This window comes from Zalophus californianus, chromosome 2 (assembly GCF_009762305.2).
Source record: "Zalophus californianus isolate mZalCal1 chromosome 2, mZalCal1.pri.v2, whole genome shotgun sequence".
NCBI classification, from domain to species: domain Eukaryota; kingdom Metazoa; phylum Chordata; class Mammalia; order Carnivora; family Otariidae; genus Zalophus; species Zalophus californianus.
The window spans coordinates 121,988,646-122,010,453 of NC_045596.1; the positions used below are offsets into that span (position 1 = coordinate 121,988,646).

The 21,808-nt window shown below is 40.0% G+C and overlaps 1 protein-coding gene across 10 annotated transcripts in view; it reads right to left on the reverse strand.

Annotated features, from left to right (window-relative positions):
• SLC10A7 (solute carrier family 10 member 7) overlaps nucleotides 1-21,808 on the reverse strand; it is a 282,178-nt gene that overhangs the window by 61,531 nt on the left and 198,839 nt on the right. For all 10 annotated transcript variants that reach the window (XM_027598365.2, XM_027598359.2, XM_027598358.2 and 7 more), the window contains 3 exons: nucleotides 13,617-13,700; nucleotides 4,123-4,288; nucleotides 3,038-3,089 (listed from right to left, as the gene is read on the reverse strand). In XM_027598365.2, coding sequence (XP_027454166.1) covers nucleotides 3,038-3,089; nucleotides 4,123-4,288; nucleotides 13,617-13,700 — 302 coding nt within the window. The remainder of the gene's footprint in view (nucleotides 1-3,037; nucleotides 3,090-4,122; nucleotides 4,289-13,616; nucleotides 13,701-21,808) is intronic.

Consider the following 21,808-nt stretch of genomic DNA (forward strand, 5'->3'; position numbering starts at 1 on the left):
AAAAAGAGAGACGGATTTCCATGCTGAGATTTTTGTCTCTTGATATCTGGACGGGTTTTAGATTTAATGAATCGGTAAGAAAAAGATGAGAAACAAACCACAGGCCAATTTCACTAATTTCAAGTAGAAAGAAACAAAAAATAGGAAGAGAAAATGAAACTCAGCAGAGTATAAACCAATGGGTCCTAGTTCACACTCTTGGTGTCTTTGACTAATTTGTTTGTGTGAGTGAACTTCAAGAATCCAGTTAAATACTCTCTACAGATTCCCTAACCAAAACAAGCACTTAGGAATTTTAAAAGTAGTTTACTGAAGCAGTTTAGTGCAGTGGAAAAAGTGTGGGCAAATGTCAAATGGAAATGGATTTCAATTCCACACGTACTCTTTGCCATCTGTTATTAAACGACTAAAATCTGATTTTAGGCAAGCTATTAAACTAAACTACTCTAAGTACAGGTCCTCATCAGCAAAATAGCAACAAAAATGTATCGTATCATAGTCTTTGCTGTCAGACTTTCATGAAAGAACATACATATAGTCCCTAGCACAGTGCCTGCCACAGAGCAGGGCTCCATAAACGTTGGTATCTTTTATTGCTCCAATAAAACCCTTAGTTAGGCACAAATGAGGTCTCTCATAGTGAAAAAAACAAAACAAACAACCATCTTCTGAATTTTGTTCAATTGAAAAAGCCATGATTTTTAATGGAACATTTTGGGAGGGGCATGATTACAGCCACTCCCTATTCTGCTGTTTATCAAAGAATGTGCAGGTCTGACCGTCGGTTGAGCAAGTTCAAAATGCAAGAGAACTTCATCGAATAAAAGGGTCTTAAGATCTCAAGGCCTTCTGCAAATCCAGTCTACTGCACACTGAAAATTCTCACTTTTAATTCAACCAGTTGTGACACCATCCCGGCCCCATCCCTCCTTCAGCCATTCCAGCGGCGGCCATTCTGTGCTTTTCAGCACGTTTTCAGTCACTGACCGGACATCTGCATCCTACCCAGTCTGACAGGATAGGAGGAGTGGCCCTGATAGGACTTCTGCCCCACGGACCAGCACACAAACAGCCGGTGAAAGGCAAACATCTTTTCTAGGGCGATGTAACAAACCATTTACAAAAAGAACTTTAAAATAGCCCCGACTCCTACACTACCCATTTCAGTCACATTTTCTCAGTGTCTTAATGGCTCTGGGCTTCCCTCTTTATAAATTACAACCACAAGCTAGGGAAAATGGTTCAGATTACACCAATCAATAAATTTCTATTGACTGCTGACAATCAGCCTCATGCTATGCCAAGTGCTGTAAGGGCCAAGTGCCGAACGCGAGGCCAGAACAAGCTACTGCTCTGCCATTGTTTCGATCTCAAAAACAACCCGGGTCAGGCCGTCTGCATGGCGCAGTTGGTCAAGCGTCCGACCCCTGGTTTTAGCGCAGGTCATGATCTCGAGGTCCTGAGATCCAGCGCTGCGTCAGGTTCTGGGCTAAGCGTGGAGCCTGTTTCAGATTCTCTCTCTCCCTGTCCCTCCCCCCCAGACCCCCCACCTGCTCGCGTGTGCTTGTGCACACTCTCTCTTCAAACAAAAACAAAAACTGAAACAAAAACCCTGGGCCTTTTCCCTTGTGGCAACTCACTGCCATCACCTGGCAATCTGGCCTAAGCCTGCCTTTCTAGTTACTGTTACTATTTTTTAATCTTTTTCTGCTCCTATTGTCCCACTGTGTGTGTGTGTGTGTGTGTGTGTGTGTGTGTGTGTGTGTGTGTGTGTCCCACATTTGCATTATTGGTTTTTTTCCCCACCAAGAAGCTCCCCTCTGCATCTCGGTTTGCTGGTCTGCTGAAATAATTAGCCATTCTTTATAACTCATGCCAAATCCCAACTCTTCCATGAAGCCTTGCTCTACCACTCTCTCTGGAAGTGCTTTTTCCTTTGAATTGACTACTGGTTGGCTCACTGTCCGCTGAGAGGACAGTTAGTAATCACACATATATCTAGGCTACAAACTCATGCAAGGTCAGAATCATCTCTCCTCTGTGGTCCTCACTGTGGTAACTTCCTCATACCGAAGTTAAGTAATATCGGTTGAATGTACAACACTGGTGGAAGAAGCTGCATTAGAGGTGAGCCTTTACGAACAGGGAAGAGGAACCAGGGCACAGAGACCAATTTAATGAGGCTAGCCTAAGCAAGGAACAGAAATGAGAATGCATGAGGTTCCTCCAGGGAACGGCAAAGATTTTCCCCTCAATCTAAAGCTTAGACAGCATGAATGCTGCGGTTCACTTAGCCCCCCCAAATGAACTGCATTCTACAGGAACCCTTGAAGATCTCTGATAAGAGCTATTAGGAAGCTATTGTGATAAGGGACTATTATGAGAACTTTGAGTTATTGGAAGCAGTATGAAATGCGTAAGAAAAATTCATTTTAGAAATGAAGATACTTGTAGGATATCCACTGCAACAGCCCAGGGAGAAACGAGGCAACAAGAGCCTGAATTAGGTAAGTGGCTTTGGGAGCACAAAAAGGACGCAGAGGTAGGACCAAGACATTTTAAAAATAATGATGCAAAGGATTCCAGTCTAACCATGTGGATGGTGATTCCATTAACAATAAAGAAACGAGAGAGAAAGAGGAAGTACTGGGGAAAAAATTTAATTCCATCTTGAGACTGAGGTCTTCTTAAGACAGGTGAAGATATCTAAATAGTTAGTTAGTGATAAATAGTGCTGGGACTCAGGAGAAACATTGGAATGGAAGGTCTAGGCTTGAAAATCATCAGCAGGAAGCTCACAGCTCAAGCCAGCAGAATGGAGGAGGCCACCTAAGCACGTGATGTGAGCAGATGACACAAGGGCCACGGACAAACCCTTTGGGAATGTCTACAACCTGAGGGTGGCAGGAGCAAGATGGAATGGTCAGGAGACCGGAGACACACTAGAATAGCAGAGTGGCACAGAAGCCAAGTACATAGCACGATTTGTCATTTAGAAGGCTAACAACCATAAGATAAGAGCCACCGTACCACTTACCTTGTTGAAAAGAGGAAGGTTAAGAGCATAAAACTCAGCTGAATAGAGAATACTGAAAGAAAAAAGATTGAATCTAAATTAGAGGTATAAAAATATCTGTAGCGTAGTTACTGGCATGCTTAGTTCTATCTTCAACTTATGGGAACGCAGGGAGAAATACACACACACATTGCTAAACCAACAGAATCACTGAAGTTAGTGGGACTCAACTTGTCCTTATGGAAGATATCCCCAGGCATCATGTATGATGTCTACTACTCTGCAAATCTAAGACCCTCCTTGATTTGAGACTTGGTTATTTAATTTGTTCAATTTAGAAAGAGCTGGTTTATGCTAGGAGTACTTACAGCAAATAGCATAACTGCAGTAGCATCGAATATATATTTTGGAATAACTCATGTTGATTTTAATAACAAAAGATTTTATTTTTATAAAAATATTATAATTATATAATTATAATTATATATTATATTATATTTTTATTATATATAATATATAATATATAATATATTATAATTACGAAGTTGTCGTTGGTATTACGGGATAAACAGAATAAAAGGCCGATATTTGATCCTTGCAGTTTCCTTGCACCTCAGAGTTTGCCACTTCTTAAAATGAAATGATACTACCGTGGGTGTATTTTAATAGAAAAGATGATGTAAATATCCACATTTTAACTAATTCGGTCAAGTATTATACTTAGAAAATGACGGTATTTAGTAAATAAATCCTACTTTTAACTCACAATAAAGGGTAAGATTAGCTCAAAGTTATAGTAAAATAAACTGGCAAAAAAGTGCTCAATCTAACATTCGAATGTGACAGATCCCATGGCTTCTTTCATCTGGCATCAACTATTATAAATCAAACATAAAAAACAAAGGACATTAAATCATAAATACATAACTGACGTCTTCTTCAAGAACAGACACACATGATAAAGTCACTGAGCACATATAAGATGAAGCTCAGTATTCTTTTCTAATCAAATTAACATTCGAAATGAATTTAGGGGACACAAATTGCTATGCTTTGCTCCTGAGGAGACTGAGGGGACAGCAAGAAGGTCCCCTCTTCCCACTTACTCATGAACAGGATGAGAATAAGGCTGAACGTATCCAGGTCAATGTTTGGGTTAGAGAACGTGTCGCAGAAGGTGGTGTAGATGATCATGAGGAGCACACTGCTGCTGACAGCACCAAAAGGCGGTTTCTTTCTTTCAAGCCAATCCTTGATGTATCTTCGGACAATCTGAAATACAGAGATCAACAGGTTGCCTCTTTTCGAAGATGTAGGGAGTTGAGTTGGGCATTGCAAAGTGATTCTGACAGCAGAAAGACATAAAGGAAAGAGAATAATTTGGATGAAGGCCCCAGTGGATTTCAAAGCTTCCCTGCCACACCACTCTTCTTCTGGGGGATTTAACATTTGTAGTTAACTTCCACTGGTGTCCATAATGAGAGTGTATTTTCAACTGCATTCAAATCCATCCCTAATCATGCCAAATGCTCTTTGCTAGCTGTCACTGAGACATGCCCATTAAGCCTCCCCAAAGTTTATCTCCTCTGCTGATCCTAATGGATGTGTGTAATTATCACAGTCCCCTTTGCCTCAACAGACAATTCCAAGTGCAACTTTGGGAATCTTAAAAATCTGCCATCTTCAAGAATTTTAAGACAGTAGATAATCGAAAGTGATCCATGGAACATATCAATATTTAAAATGCAAGCAAAGCACCAGAAGTTTTTAATTAAATTATAACTCATGCTTGAAAAGCAAAAGTGCATGTGTTGTGGGAGTTTAAATAATTCAAACTCTGAATATCTAGAGTTTTTGTGAATCCAAAGACAAATGCCATTTGCATGCTTTTAGAATTCCAGAATTAACACTTAAAAATGAATAAACCTGTCCTAACCCTCCTACAAAAGGATGAGTGAATAAAGTTACACAGCAGTCCTCTCTTCTTTAAAAATCAAATCAGATATTTAAAATCAGGACAGGTTGGTTTTGGTGATAACTTTTGCTTGGATATAAAAGTGAACCACTCTACTTAAAACCTTACACTTTTGAAAGAAGCCGAACAAACCCTGTAATAAGGACTACGGTTGAGACATATTAAGTTTCGAGTCACTCATTATCCTGCATAATTGAACATGAGATTTCACAACAGCCTGAATTACCATGATCCATTAGCAATAATGAGGTCAGGGAACTTCTCCTGACAAGGCTGATGGGGTTCTGTCATCTTCTACTCTGTGGCTAAAAAGGTTTAATTCGCAATGGAGCATACCTTCACAGATACTCGAGAACAAAGTGAACTGCTCTCAAGAGAACCTCTGAACAAATGGCTATTAGATCAACTTCATCCATTCTCAAGGACTCGGCAAGTGAAACTCTAGTATTAATAAAGGAAATGCTGGCAGAAAGCTGACCAGCTGGTACAAAGTAGAGGAATAACACCTTGAAGGCTGGGTGGGCTGAGAATGAAAGAGAAACAGTGTTTTTTATATATGTACACAAACAGTGGTTAAATATTTAAAAAAAAAATCTTGTAATTAAAATTACAGCTGGATTTATAAAAAAAAAAACTTATGGTTTTTCTTTTTGTAGATGTGATCCCACATCATAGTAATTTATTTTATTCACTTCTTTCTTTAAGGTTAAAATGAACTAAGGGATAGAGACGCCTGGCTGGCTCAGTCGGGAGAGCATGGGACTCTTGACCTCAGGGTTATGGGTTCAAGCCCCACACTGGGCACAGAGATTACTTAAGAAAACTGTAGTAAGGGGCGCCTGGGCGGCTCAGATGGTTAAGCGTCTGCCTTCGGCTCAGGTCATGATCCCAGGGTCCTGGGATCGAGCCCCGCATCGGGCTCCCTGCTCCTTGGGAGCCTGCTTCTCCCTCTGCTTCTCTCTCTCTCTCTCCCTCTGTCTCTCATGAATAAATAAATAAAATCTTAAAAAAAGACATTTAAAAACAACAACAACAAAAAAAGAAAACTGTAGTAAGGTAGAGAAAAGTAAGAGCAGTTCTGCCACACAATGTTATTGGGCTGATGCATTAAAACATGAATTTTGGATAATAGTGCTTGAGGTACCCAGATGGCCCCGTGTTCAGGTATGTCCCCGTGGGAGTAACTGCTTACTAGAAGGCTACAGAGAGACTTCACTTAAGAGGTTATTTCATAATCTATTATGTTTGGTAGCATAAAACTAGTAGTTGCCCAAATTTAATACAACTCAACTCCTTTAGGAAATAAAATAAATGGAAGTTACACAGAGTTACTGAAATTGATGCTGTCCTTCAATCGTGTTTTAATATACAATGATTAAAGACACAAAAGTCCTCTCTCTGCAATAGTTTATAGAATGTATGATACCAATTCCCAAAGTAGAAGTGTCTTCTTCTACCACCAGTGACCCCAATGACAAAATAAACAGATAAATAGGAATGAGGTACAACTGAAAGTCAAAGCCATTTTAAAACCAAGACAAATCTCTAATCTAATCAATCTACTTTATAAGCTGCAATTTGACTTAGTTGACCTAATTACCTCTTTCTTCAGTACAAAGTACTCAGAGTCTCAGAGTATAGAAGGACTCTTTCAATATGGCAGGAAACATGGACTCCTAAGTCCTGCATCCTCTTAGCCAAAATGTCTTTCTTCTAAACACATCAATGTGTTAATGCTGGATACTTAATCTTGATAAAGAAAACAACTAGAAAGTTGGAAACTGGACAGACCCACAAGCAAAGCAATAACCCTAGGGGAAAAGAGATCATCTGTCACTGTTTTTAGTCTTGTAGTGATATTTGTCTGTGTTTTCTAAGCAAACCATTTTATAGCTTTGCCAGGCCCCGTAGAGCTTTTCTTTTTTTTTTTTTTTTTTTTTTTAAAGATTTATCTATTTATTTGACAGAGAGAGACAGCGAGAGAGGGAACAACAAGCAGGGGGAGTGGGAGAGCGAGAAGCAGGCCTCCCACTGAGCAGGGAGCCTGATGTGGGGCTCGATCCCAGGACCCTGGGATCACGACCTGAGCCGAAGGCAGACGCCCAGCGACTGAGCCACCCAGGCGCCCCCCGTAGAGCTTTTCTATCTGCTTCTAAAATTAAATTCACAAAGCAGCTGCTTTTGCAACCGTGTAGCAAGAAAAGTGTTAAAATCTTTCATAAACTACTGGGTGAAGTCACATTGATATGCCTTAAAGATACGCTTTCCCCCTGCTTGTGTTCCCTCTCTCACTGTATCTCTCTCTGTCAAATAAATAAAATCTTTAAAAAAAAAAAAAAAGACACGGTTTGGATATAAACGTCAGGAAACCCCATCCTCTCTTCGTTCAGCCACTTACACTTCGATACAATCATCCTCCATTTGTCAAGAATCTATGTCATTTTAAAATTCTCCAAATTTCTTTGCCTTGTAGAAACATTTAATAACCTTATAGGAAACAAGCCTTTGCTAGACGATAGCAACCCAACCTGATATAGACGCCTCAGAATTCCCTCTTTGGTGCGCGGCGGTGGGGGGGGGGGGGCGACAGTCAAGATGAGGTGGGAAAAAGCATCTTGATAAGGTGGCCAGCTTTGGCTTTCTTCGGGATCTATACTAATTCATTTGCACTCATAGCTCACAGAAAGTTAGGCATTCAACACCAGGTGACAAATCCTCATTGACTTGCTGTTCCCCATGGAGTGGGAAGGAAAAACGTCTTCCTCAGGAAGCTCTTTCTTCATTCTGATTTTCTCTATTTTAAATTAAACACCAGGAGAGCTTAGAAGGGAAACTTAGACTTGAATCCCAGTACTTTTAATAAGCTGAGTCACATATCAATTACTGTGTGACCTCCAAGCTGGAAACCTGAGAAAATATGTCTTAGGTGAGGAATGTTTATATACTGAGATAACTGAGAAGTGTAATATCCATCATTTTAGTTTTCTCCAATTTTTTTTCTGGGGCATTTTCTTGCTTTTTTCCCTTCTACTCTGTCTTTATATTTATAAATTGATTTTTGAGTGGGGATATGTGATGGATAATTTTTCATATTAAGTCTGAATTTTAAAGATTTGTTTTTCTTCAAGGTGACTTTAGATTGTTTCTTCAAGTTTGATCCTCTATTCCACTGAATCCATATATTTTTCATAAAGTGTTTGCTTTTTCTTTAAGTCTGTTGAAATGTATAGCCAGGGATATGAAATCAAATCCAATGTATATAACACTTTTCTTTAAAAATATTTTTATTAAATACTGAGTAGATTCAAAGTAATACCTAAAAAGTATAAACAGTAAAAATACAGGGGATACAGTAAACACCCATCATCTACTAAAGTATTACTTAAATTGTGTGCAGATATTATCCTGCTCAGTTTACAGTTTAAAACAAAGGCACAGAGAGCCCAAACAACTGGCATAAAATGTTAAAAAGTCATTGGGGAGGGGTGGGGGTATGAGAAAGGAATATGACCTCTACCTCCTGAGGGAACAGAGCATCATGGTTAAAGGTATGGACTTCGGAGCTTCTTTCTTTGTAATCTTGGGCAAATCCTTAACTTTCCTGTGCCTCATCTGTAAAGTGGATCCAATAGTAGTCATAGGGAAGATTAACTTATTAGATAAACATAAAATGCTTTAGAACCAGGGCCTGTACATGGTGAATAATGGCTATTCTTATTTCCAAGTCCTGATCTGGTGATGTTTCTATCACACACTGTTTACCAGGATATCCCACTGCATAATGCCACTTTTCTCTCAGAGCAATTCAAGTGAAGCAATGAAAATAGTTCATATCGAATATAATTTTATAAATGCAAAATCTTGCTAGGATTAATAACATTATCTTCAGCTTCAGCTGAAGACTATTTAATATGAAAAGCCAACCTCAAAAATTTACAGAAAAAAGGTGGGGCTTAGCACGCTGTTTTTAAAAAATGTTTTTCAAAGGTGGTAGAAGTTCTAGTTTGTTAACATTTATTCATAAATCTCTCAATATAATGCGTGAAATAAGTAATTATCACAAGGATTTAGATGTATCAAAGGGTTTATCAGGAAAAAAAGAAAAATTACAATAACACGTGTTTTATTTCTTTCTAGAACTGACAGACGACGCAATCTCTCAACCATCTATGGAAAGACTTATCTCACACAGTCACAGCATCTTTGAGCTAGAAGATATGAAACTCATTGTTCTACAAATGAAGCAAGTGAGGGCTAGAAGTTGTGTGTACAGTCAGGCAGTGGCAGAAATCAAACTAGACCCTGCATCACATTGCAGTCAGTCAATAATGAGTCCAACCAAAAAGAAGAACTGTATGGGGAAAACACAGAAAAATAAAATAAAATGAACTCTCAGAAGTATAAGTAAAAAATTAAATAATGAAGCTTTATTATGACTAGAAGATTAAGGAAACTATTTTCAACTCTTCCTGCCTGGTCTTTTTCTTCTCCTTCTAGTTCCCATTGTTTATTTAAAAGGTAATGATAAAATCCCCTTTTAAAAGATATACACACATATCTAGAGAAATATTTATTTTCATAATGTGCCACCTCTAGTTACAATTGAGAGATGAGACTACCTTGCCTGGGTTCCTTCCCCTGAAGGAGTACATATGAGTACTTCTAACAAGGTCCTCAAAGATCACATAACAAATTTTAGGTAAGTCAACTGATTACATATGAATACAGACATAAAAGAGCAGAAAAGGTCCTGGTATCATAGAGCTTATATTCTCGTTTAAGAAGATAAATAGAAAGGAAAAACAACAAACAAATCAACAAGAGGAAGATCATGATCCTAAGTAGAGGTTTAAACTGGATGATATGACACTGACTACTGGGCAGCCACTGGAGGAGGGGTAAGGAAGGTCTTTCCGAGAAGGTGAAAGGTGAGGTGTTCCAAGCTGAAGGAACAGCTGGTACAAAGTTTTTAAGGCAGGATCAAAGCTGGCATGTTTGCAAAACAGAAGCAAAGTCAGGGAGACCCAAGTGCAATGGGCAAGTGGGAGAGTGTTAGGGTAAGTAAAAAGAAGCAAAGTCAGGGGAGACCCAAGTGCAATGGGCAAGTGGGAGAGTATTAGGGTAAGTAAAAGAGACCTCAACATACAAGACAGGGTGAAATAATCTTGTGAGGAAGTACAGTAGGATTTCTGGGAAGTGTTAAGTGACATTTTAAATTTGGGGTCATAAATTTGAAACAAGATGAGACCAATTATGTGTTTCTCTCTAGTAAAGCAGCAGATCTGGGTAAAATAGCTACTGGGGGCTCCATGAGGGTAAATTTGAAGTTTTTTTCAGCCAATCTTTTTATACAGCTCACACCCTACTTTTGAGTAAACTACTAAATATACTAATTGTCTCTGCTTCTCAGAAGATCCCAGATCAATTATAATCGCTCCTGATGAATATTATGAATCAAGGACCATGCAAGAACTGGCATTTAGTCTAGAACGGGGGAGTCAGAGCAGATCGACTGCACACCAGAGGGCATCTTTGTACTGAGTCTTAAGGAATGAGTAGGAGTTTGCTGGCAGGAAAGGCGCAAACCTCAAGCTGAAAGGCAGGGGGCAGTGAAGGGGCGTGGCCAGGTGAGGGAGTGGTGCGCATGAGGCCTGGCACAGGAGGTGCCATTAGGAAGGGGATAGTGGGAGGTGACATTGAAGCAGCAGGGTGGGGCTAGACTGTGAAGGGCTTTGTGGGCCACACAAGGAATGGGCAAGTTGCGGGGGGGGGGGGGGGCGTTTTTAAGGGGAAGAACACCACTTGCTTTTTCTTAGGGCTTCCCTGGAGGCAGTGAATACACTGGCTAGGAATTAGAAGAGGCTCACAGCAGAGAGACAGGAAGTGCAATAACTTAGACGAGAGATGACTAAGTTGTGGCATCCCCTATGGCGGTGTGGATGAGGTCGCAGATGCCAGATGTGAAGGACTTCTGCGGCAGAACCGGACGCATTTAGTGATCGCCTGGATGTAAGGGAGTGAGGTTGTACAGAAAAAGAGGAGGCAGGTGGTTTCTAAAGGTGGAGACACGGGGCTGTGACTATTAATTCCTAAGACTAGAACACAAGAGGTGGGTAGGTAGATGCAAATACGTTTTCCTCTTTGAAAAAAGCCATTAAAGGACTTTGGTACTGGAAGCATTTTTTAAAACCACCTATATTACTTTTTGACTACCTTTACTATTTTATAATTTACCGTAATACTTTACTACTGGGCGAGCAATGATGAGCAATCTAACAATTCATTATTCTCTCTGGATATATATTCTTAATTACATAAATTATGTAACTGTATTTGTAACTAAGTGTACATATAACTATATATAAAAATATGTATATATATCATTGAATAGTTTAGCTAAAGGTATTTTTTTTTGTCCACTATGTTTGAAGCCAAACATTTATTATCAACAGAGATATTTCCAAGGTACACTAAGAAAAGAATGTGTGAGCCTTCAGTTATATGGAATTATTTTCAGAACCAAGAAAATAAGTATGGGTTTAAACTAATAGTAACCACAGCTTAAACCGTCTAGAGCTGAGAAGGGCAGGTAGGTTCTGTTATGCCTCCGTAAGACAGCATTTCCCTTACTGATATAGAACTCACCCATTCATTCCCTCACTCACCCATTCCATACATTATTATTGGGTGCCTATCACCTGGTTATGTAATGGTAAACAAAACAAATATGGTTCCTGTACTCGTGAAGCTTACAGTCTAATGGGGGAGACAAACAGGTCACAAGCAAGCAAAAGATAAGTATACATTGTAGCAAAGGCCAAGAAAGGAATCAAGGTGCTACAATAAAGAACAACCAGGGAAACATACTTTAGACAGGTGGTTCAAAGAAGGTATAAATTAAAGAGTCACATGAACAATGAGTTGGGGTGGGAGGGTAGATGGAAAGATACTCTAAACAGAAAAATTAAGCAGGAATTGAAAAAAGCCAGGGAGGCGAGAGTGTAGGAAAGTGGCAAAGAGGTTAGAGAGGCAAGGGACATAATGTTTAGCCAGAACACCTGATGTGAGCAGCACTGTAGGGGAAGTATTTTTCCAAGTATCGTTGTACATTTAATTAAATGGTATTCTTTGAGTACCTTTAAATCCTTCCCTCTTATCCTAAATTTAGTCCGTTTTCTAAGGATAACATTAAAATAAAAAAAAAAAGTGGGAGACATGTAGCGGATGCCGTGGCGTGCCACCTGCAATGAGGTGTTCAGTCCCACACCTGCCGGGCATGTTGGTTGTCCCAGAGACCCCGGTTGTGTTCCTCTCTGGGAATTGCTACTAAGACAGCAGACTCTCCCAAGATCATACCTCTCACGGGGAGGTCAGTGCAAGAGTCTGCAAGACTCTGGTCTTCGATGGGATGATTCTGAGGGGTCAGCGCAGGTAGAAGACTTTGCTGGAACTACGCTGTCCTGTACCTTCTCCCCATCCTACTTTTCTTACTTCCCAAAGGTGTTCACCCCAAGGGCACTCCTCGAGGAAACTTCCTGCACAGAAACCTCTGTCTCACACTCTCTTTCCCAGAGGACCAAGCCTAAGACGGTGTGTAAATATTATATGTATATACCTGTAATATGTACATAGACATAATTTTTTTTCTATTTTCTATTTCAAAGAGTTGCTTCTCATTTAGTATTTACAGGGAATTTGAAAATGATGATGATAGACACTATAGAGCACTTACCTGTGGCAGGCTCTGTGATGACAAAAACTTCATCTGCATCCACATTTAAATTAATCTTCACAACTCCTCTCTGAGATAGGTGCTATCACTATACAATTTGGTAAATTATAACCCTGGAGCTAAGGAGATCAAATGACTTGCCCAAAGTCACACAGCAAACAAAAGGTAAACTCAGAACTAGAGTCTCGTTGCTCCTTAACCAACATCCGTGCTCTCAACCGTCCTGATACACTATTTCTCTAAGACTCACTCAACTTAGCGGCACAATTCTGTGCCCCGTCCCTGTGTTTTTACATTTGTATGTTATAATTCAATTATGTGCTTATTAACCTGCTATAAGAAGTTAAATATAAGAATTTCTCCCATTAGTCTAATTCAATAAGAATGATAAAGGAAACTAAATTTTCTAAGATCTAATTTTAAGAGCTAATAGAATTAAGTGTTCATTTTATTAATGACATGATCACAAATATGATCACAGCTACTGAAGGGGTCCATGAAGAAGCCAGCCAGCTAGATGCTTGTTCCCAACAACAGTCATAATGCTGAGACTTTATCAGAAGGAACAGAATAAGGAAATGATTTGCTAGGTATTTTTTTTAAGCTACCGACATGGCCACGAAGTACAGATAATAAATTAAAAAAATCAAGATTCTATGCAGGCATCCCCATGTAAAGCTATCTGCAAAGCAGATTGATATGAAATCAAAAAATAAAAAGGTGGGACTATGGTGATGGATGAAACCTGGTGTTTCACAGTCTTTTATGTTTTCTTTTAAATGTCTTTTTCTCTATCTTTTCTCTCAATTGTCCTGACATTATATCGGAATTCACAATTTGACTCACAAAAGAAAAAAAAAAAACAAAACAGCAGATAAAATTGGAGACCTTACCTGTCCAATAATGAGAGGAACCACAACAGTCATAAAAAGCTGAGAAAAAATAGATGTAAAAGGCACAGAAGAGGACGAGCCAAGCTGCAAAGCAAGAAGGTAAGAGGAGTTAGAATTACTCTGAGTCAGTTATCAAATATTGCTGTTAATTAAATGATACTATACATGAATTCTCTCACAGGCACCAAAAACTTGGTAGCTATATACAAAGACCAAGTGAAGTTACTTTTTTTCTAAATTTAGCACCAGGGCACCTGGGTGGCTCAGTCGGTTAAGCACCTGCCTTCGGCTCAGGTCATGATCCTGGAGTCCCGGGATCGAGTCCCACGTCGGGCTCCCTGCTTGGCAGGGAGTCTTCTTCTCCCTCTGACCCTCTTCCCTCTCATGCTCTCTGTCTCTCATTCTCTCTCTCTCACATAGATAGATAAAATCTTTAAATAAATAAATGAATTTAGCACCAAATAGACTAAGGTACTTTATCACTTAATTTTTATGGGGAACTACCATTGAGGAAAAATGATAACTATGGCTTTGCAATTAACTTACATTGCTTATTATTAACTATATTTCTGCTAGTAAAGTTATTTATTCTGTGTTCATACTGTTCATAATCATATGGCGTGATATTTCACCTATACTCATAGTTTGTGTGCTTTTCTCTTTGTCCTGTCTGCAGATCCCTAAAACAAACAAGGGTGTCTCATCATTGTCTTCTCAAGATCATATTTTCATTTACGCAAATGAAATAGTTTCTAACTCTTCTACTCCATCACAACAAAGGCAATGAATCTCATATACCTTTAAAATTTATTCATACACAAAATCTAGGAAATGGGAATTCCTGAAACATCATTATTTTTCAACCTAAAATGTCAATCAATATATCTCTTCTAAATGTGTATGTTTTGACACTGCTCATAATTCCTATTTTTTCCTCCCTCCTCATTTTTTGGTTCGTTTTCACTAACAATTGCAATCTCAGCTTCATAAAGATTCTACTGCTGGGAGCACAGGTAGTGTTTGCCTATAAACACAGCCCCACACTCAAGTTAGTCTCAACCACCAAGAAATGCAGGTTTCCTATTAACTTGTTAATGGCTTTCAAAACCTCCTTCTGGTTTTCAAACCTCTCTGGACAAGCAATAGCCTGCTCCAGAGATGTTTATCTCTTTTATGAGTCCCTTTTGCAGTCAGGTTCTTCCAAGTCATCAGTAATGATCTCCCTAGAACTTGAAACTTAACTTGCACCCTTCCCCTGCAGACCAAACCTCAATTTTCATATTTACCTAAGTTTAATTAAACTTGGAAGTACCTTTTGGAAGACAATTTGTGAAAGACCTGAAGGGAGTGGTGACGGAGGGCACTGAATGTTAAATAAAATAAATGAAATCTTTAGATAAGTGAAGTCAATAGTTCAGAATGAAATGATGTGGGATCAGTGTTTTCACTGATTTCCAATTCCTGCATGAGCCAGCTTACCAAAATCTTTCCTACACCCTGATGTATTTTATAAAGTTCTGCCCCCATCCTCAGCCCTAGCCTCAGCCCCTCAGTGCATCTACATGCACTCAAGATGCCAAGAATGTATGTCCTCCCCCTCAGTGGCTTGCATTCACTTCATACTAGCTTTAGCACTGACCACTGGCTGTGAGTTTAACTCATAAAAATTGTAGCCTCCACCTTTTTTGCTCCATAACCAATATAAACTAAAGAAATGAAGAAAGACAAACAGAAAAAGCGAAACTGTGAACAGAAATGTGAACACATAGGATTCCTGGTGTGTTAAATGCTACATGGTTGTTAGATGTTTCTTTTTATGCAAAGCCAAAGTATTAAAAGCTAATAATCACACCCTATTTTAGAACAACAATGTCTTTGAAGTGTAAGGCGTTTAACAAATATATGTTTCTTTCCACAAACAGTAACCCTAAGGATGCTCCTGAGGTAAGAACTAAAAATTTTAAAATGCATATTTTACAGAGAAATCGAGGCACAAATGAATAGAAAGATAAAGTTTTCAAATTCAAAAACGTTCAGCTCAATGCTCAATCCAAAAGGTTCACAATGTTTTGGAGAGAGGCAAGAGGATTCCGGGTGATAACCTTCAAGTAAAAGCTGTCAATTCCTTTCTGGAATCTCATGGGTAATCTCACATATTTCTGTCCCCCTCACCCGCCTCCTTTTTAAAGATTTTATTTATTTGACAGAGAGAGAGACCGAGAGAGAGCACAAGCAGGGGGGCAGAGGGGCCACCCAGGTGCCCCTCTGTTCCCCTTTCTATCTCAACTCTACTGTTATTTAATGTGTCTTTAAGACGTTTTAATGAATAACCATATCAAGCTATAGTCCCTCTGTAAGCCCAATGTTTAACCTAACACCTGGCAGAGAGAATAAGTTTGCAGATAATAAGGCTGGGCACAATGAACAAATGAAGTAATTTGTACATATACTGAGCTAAAATGTGCCAAACTCTTATTCAAAATCGTATCCCTACTTTTTTCTAAAGTTACAAAAATACAAAACTGAAGTATATTTTAAAAACCTCTTAGGGGGCGCCTGGGTGGCTCAGGTGGTTGAGCATCTGCCTTTGGCTCACGTCATGATCCCAGGGTCCTGGGATTGAGTCCTACATTGGGCTCCTTGCTCAGTGGGGAGTCTGCTTCTCCCTCTCCCTCTGCCCCCCTGCTCGTGCTCTCTCTCTCTCCCTCTCAAATAAATAAACAAAATCTTTTAAAAAAATCCTCTTACATTCAGGTGGTGTTATACAGTCACTTGGTATTATTTTTTCACTGCTTGTTTATCACTAGCAACACAATTAATTCTAATATGCACCTAGAAACAAAAGGCATCTAAACATGATGAGAAGCACGTAAAGGATATGTGTGTGTGCGCGCCCGTGTGTGTAAGAAGCAGAGTGAGGGTGACTATGCATGTTCTGTGCCCTCAGTTCTCCTCCATAGCCCTTCCCTAGCTCCTTAAAGCTGCTCTGGAGGGGAAGACCTAAAACTGAATAGAGTCCTAACCCTGGAAGAGATTTGGAGTCCCATTCCCTCTTTTTAAAGATGTGAAAACTGAGGTCCAGGGAGAAATGACTTGTAATTAACACCTCTGATATTTGCACTATGATGTGAAATTGGCCTTGCTTCTCAAACATATTTAGGCAACTCTTTAGCCAAATCTACTCTGTGATAGTAGTTCTCCTACACTGGAAGGCTTGGTTGTTTAACCAAAAAGTATTGTTGAAGAGCAATAACGCCAGAGATCAAATAGAAAAGTTAAAACATCATTTATTAAGTTAATTTGGGAGCTATTTTTAATCCCAAGTCTATCTAAAAGATTGCATTTGGGGATAAGAGAAGTAAAGGAAAATTCATGTCAACTTTGGTTTTAAAATTTTTATCTATTTTAACTTCTCCATCCATCACACAATAGACCATTTGCATGTTCAATGTTTTTTTAAAATTTTTATTTAAATTCAATTTAGTTAACATACAGCGTATTATTAGTTACAGGGGCAGAATTTGGTGATTCCTCAGTTGCATATAACACCCAGCACTCATTACATCAAGTGCTCTCCTTAATGCCCATCACCCAATTACCCCAGCCCCTCCCCAGCAACCCTCACTTTGTTCCCTAGAGTTAAGAGTCTCTGACGCGCCTGGGTGGCTCAGTTGGTTAAGCGACTGCCTTTGGCTCAGGTCATGATCCTGGAGTCCCGGGATCGAGTCCCGCATCGGGCTCCATCGGGCTCCCTGCTCGGCGGGGAGTCTGCTTCTCCCTCTGACCCTCTTCCCTCTCGTGCTTTCTATCTCTCATTCTCTCTCTCTCAAATAAATAAATAAAAAATCTTAAAAAAAAAAAAAAAGAGTCTCTGACGGTTTGCCTCCCTCTGTGTTTTTATCTTATTTTACTGCATGTTCAATGTTTAGAAGGCTTGTGTTCCTAGAAGTGATCTCCAAAGTCCCTTTGTTCTCTAAAACGCCTATGATCTCTGGTCCACTTGATTAGGAACATGGGTTAGAGGAGCCCCCCGCTTTATCAGATCAGAGGCCAGAGCAAGCTGGCCAGGGATATAATTAACAGGGTACATGACACCAGACTAGGTATGCGGTGATGGTGGGAAGGAAATCCTGTAGGATGGCTCCCTTAGAGGTGGCTCTGAAAGGAAGGAAATCTCAGTTCTGAGGTCTAATTTGGCATTAAGTCCTTTCTTTTCAATCAACAACCAGACCTGTCGGTGTGGTCAGTGCAAAGATGCAGAGATACCCTTGGGGAAGTATCTGACGCTATGAAGTACGCCTTGGCATCCAGAATAAAGAAGAGCAAGCATCTGGCATAGGGTGACATATGAGAACATGACCAGAAAAGTACCAAACCTGATGATTTTGTATGCAGAGTTGATTTTAGCTAAAGCAGAAGGAAATATGCTGCCTGGGATATTTGGTTCTTCACATTTTAATGAAGAACCTGTCAGGGTTTCTATTGTAAAGACCAATGTGCTTATAAGAAGCATCAATAATTTGTACCTTTGGATAGAGTTGCAGGTTTGGGATAAGTATGTATCAATCCAGGGCTCTGGGCTTCATTGAGCTATCCTGGCAGATTTAAAGGGGACAGTCTCATATTGCCAAACCCATATTTTAAGATACACTGTGTTAAATGAACAATCTGGTCACTGGCTAATTTCTTTGAGGAATATGATGCTTTAAAGCACAGAACTCACAATTAGGTCTGTTTGTTTTAATATCATGCTGAGAAGAAAAGTTTCAGTGAAAATTAAATATGTGGAGACTTAGGACCTTTGTGTTTAATCATTCAAATTGTTACCAGTGCTTCCTGTGAGCCAGGAGCATGTTTTAGGCATTGGGAATCCAACAGCGAACAAACAAAACACAAAACCCCTCCTCTCCAGGAGTTGCTTTTTAAAAGTTGAGGTGTGGGGGCGCCTGGGTGGCTCAGTCAGTTAAGCGTCTGACTCTTGATTTCCGCTCAGGTCATGATCTCAGGGTCGTGAGACTGACCCGTGTCAGGCTCTGTGCTGAGCATGGAGCCTGCTTGGGGTTCTCTCTCTCCCTCTCCCCCTCTTCCCCCTGCTCGAGCTCTCTCTCTTTCTCTCTCAAAACAATTTTTTTAAAGATTAAAAAAAAAAAGTTGAGGTGTGTGTGCATGTCCACCCGTCACCAAGTGCATATGTGTTCCTTTCCATAGAACGCTTTCCCCCCACTTATACCTGGAAAAGTTCTAGTCTTTGTCTAAGAGTTAGTTCAACGATCGCTTTAGAAATTCTTTCCAAACCCTCCTCCTGAAATTCAGACTTGGCTTCTATTGTGGCTCTGCATTTCTACCGTTCCTCTCAAAATCCTTGGTTGCTCTTGTGTACAAATCTGTCTCTCAGTAAACTATATGTTCCAGAAGGTCAGGGACAGAGTCTTATTCATGTCTATATTCCCAATGCCCAGCAGATTAACTGCATTTTACATCTAGGGCAGTGTTTCTCAAACTTTAGCACACCAGAAACATCTGCAGGGCTTCTTAAAACACAGACTGCTTGGTCCCACCTTCAGAGAAGGATCGGGAGGATGTCAAGAATTTGCACTTCTTTTTTTTTTTTAAGATTTTTAAATTTATTTGACAGAGAGAGAGACAGCGAGAGCAGGAACACAAGCAGGGGGAGTGGGAGAGGGAGAAGCAGGTTCCCCGCGGAGCAGGGAGCCTGATGCGGGGCTCGATCCCAGGACCCTGGGGTCATGACCTGAGCCAAAGGCAGACACTTAACATGACTGAACCACCCAGTCGCCCCGAGAATTTGCATTTCTAATATGACACCATTGACGCTGCTGAGCTAGGGTTCACCCTTTGAGAATCACTCATCCAATACATTCTAGGTATTCAACAACTGTGAGTTCAATTAATGAATGTCTACAATGCATAGGTAGAAAAAGAGGCCTGACAAAGTTTTCTTTTCTTTCTATCCTTCCAACTTACAAGTAAGTTAAAAAGCCCTGCTTAATTTACAGACCCTAGGAAAGGATCAGTTGCCTGGCCTCCCAACCATCTCCTATAATTACAATAATGACAACTTTTATTGTGTACTCTCTGTGTGCCAGACACTGCTCTAAATGCTTAACGTGTGTCAAATAATTTAATCCTCGCAGCAACTCCTTCAGGTAGGTCTTTCTAGTACCCGTATTTTCATATATGGCAACAGCGGCACAGAACAGTTGGACAAGGTCACTAGCTAGAGAATGACAGAGCCAGGATCTAAACCTGGAAGAGTCACTTCACAGCCCTCATACTTAATTTTTACACTCTACTGCATATCATTACAAAGGTACAGAGCAGTGAAATGGAGAAGGGGGCAGAATGGAAGCCAAAGCTGGGCTCCCCCTTTCTTGCCTATGTGAGAGCAAGAGAAGGGGAGAGAGAGAGAGAGAGAGAGAGAGAGAGAGAGAGAGAGAGTGTGTGTGTGTGTGTGTGTGTGTGTGTGTGTGTGTGTGTGGTGCCTGAATGTAAATGGGAGATGGGGAACTGGAAGGCAGGCAGAAGCAAGAAGAGGAGGAGAAAGAAAAAGGAGGGGTAGGGAGAAATTTGTTAAGTAGTAGTTGATGCAGCCTTTCTCAAGTGGGGTTCCAGATCTGAGCCACAGAACACAGAAAATTATTGTCTGTCAAGGATGATACCTAGCCAGTACCAGAGTAAACGCATCAGAAAGAGTTAATCCAATACATACAATGGATGTCATAGGGCACTGGGACTTAATTTTCTAACCTGGTAGAAAACGGCTGAATAGAAGCAGAACTGACTGTTAGCAATCCATTCAGTTTAGAAACTGTTTGATTTGGAAAGAATCTGGGGGTCCAGCAGGTAAAATATTATAGGGTTGACCAAGACTCAGAAAGACAAATAAGTAACACTTCTTGATGGAGATGCTGACTGTCTGTAAAATCATAGTTATCAACCGACAGTTAGAAAACAGATGGTGTGTTTTAAATCACTTCTGTAAGTGAGCTGACCTGTAAATTGTCATTAATGCACCAGGTCTTTGCTTGCTCTGCTGTATAATCAGCCTTTTTATCTCCTACCAGGGAAATCCATTAGCCACAGGCGTCTCTACTATTCGCGTCTCTTCTCAGCTATTAAAACATTATTGTATTAAATAATTCACCCTTGGTGATTGGTCTTTGCTTTCATTAGCGCCACGTTCAGGAAAAATATAAGAACAGATATTTACAGTTTATACTGTAGAGTGATGAATGGTAAATCTCTTCTGTGAGAAAATCAGGAAGAAGCTGCTTCAGATACAGAGCAGGATTTGTTCACTTCCTGCCCAATTTCCATCCTCCCCCGTGGCCCGCAGAGCCCAGCCCTGGGGAGGGGGAAAAAGGAGGGGGCTCACTTACTACGGCTCAAACTTTCTTGTACCCCTACACAGACACATTCACAAACACCTGTCTATTTCCTGTCACAAAGACAAGCATTCAGACAGAATAAGGGAAAGTGTCCCCAGGCCCCGATTCCCCAAATCCTTCTAGATTTCCATCTTTCCCTAGAAACTACAGTTCAGCTTTTCTTTCATTCCTGCTGCCCCTTCTCTCACAGGGAAACATGCAAACTACATTGATTACTTACACAAAATCAATGACTTAAATGTACACCAGCTGACAGGCTCAATGTAAAAATGACTACGATTTTTATCAAAATTAAAATGATTGTTAAACACCCATATCGATTCAGCTGCATGTATAAAACTAAAATTGGGTTACTGTATGGAAGGTATATACTTAGTAGAGGAAATGAGCCTTTTTATATCTAGATGCATGGTATTTTTCTTTCTTTGAGAGGTAACGAACAAAATAGACTTTTAATAATTTTTTAAAGATAAAAAATTATGTAAAACATTTCCTTTTGTGATATGCTAATTTAAAACACAAGATTACCTTCCAATAACTGATGCAAACTATGTGCAATTGTAAATTCTGGTTACTCAGACCACACAGGATATTTAGTGGAATGTGCCCAAATGATCTATAAATTGGCTTATCATAACCCGAAGAGAAAAGCTGTGGGGAGATGGGCTTCCAGGACACGGAGGGCTGGAAAGAGAGATACTCAGAGGTATCTAGGAACAAACATTGCTTCTAATTCCCTGACCACAGAATTTGGTCCCGTCAATCTGGTTCGGGACCCGAAGA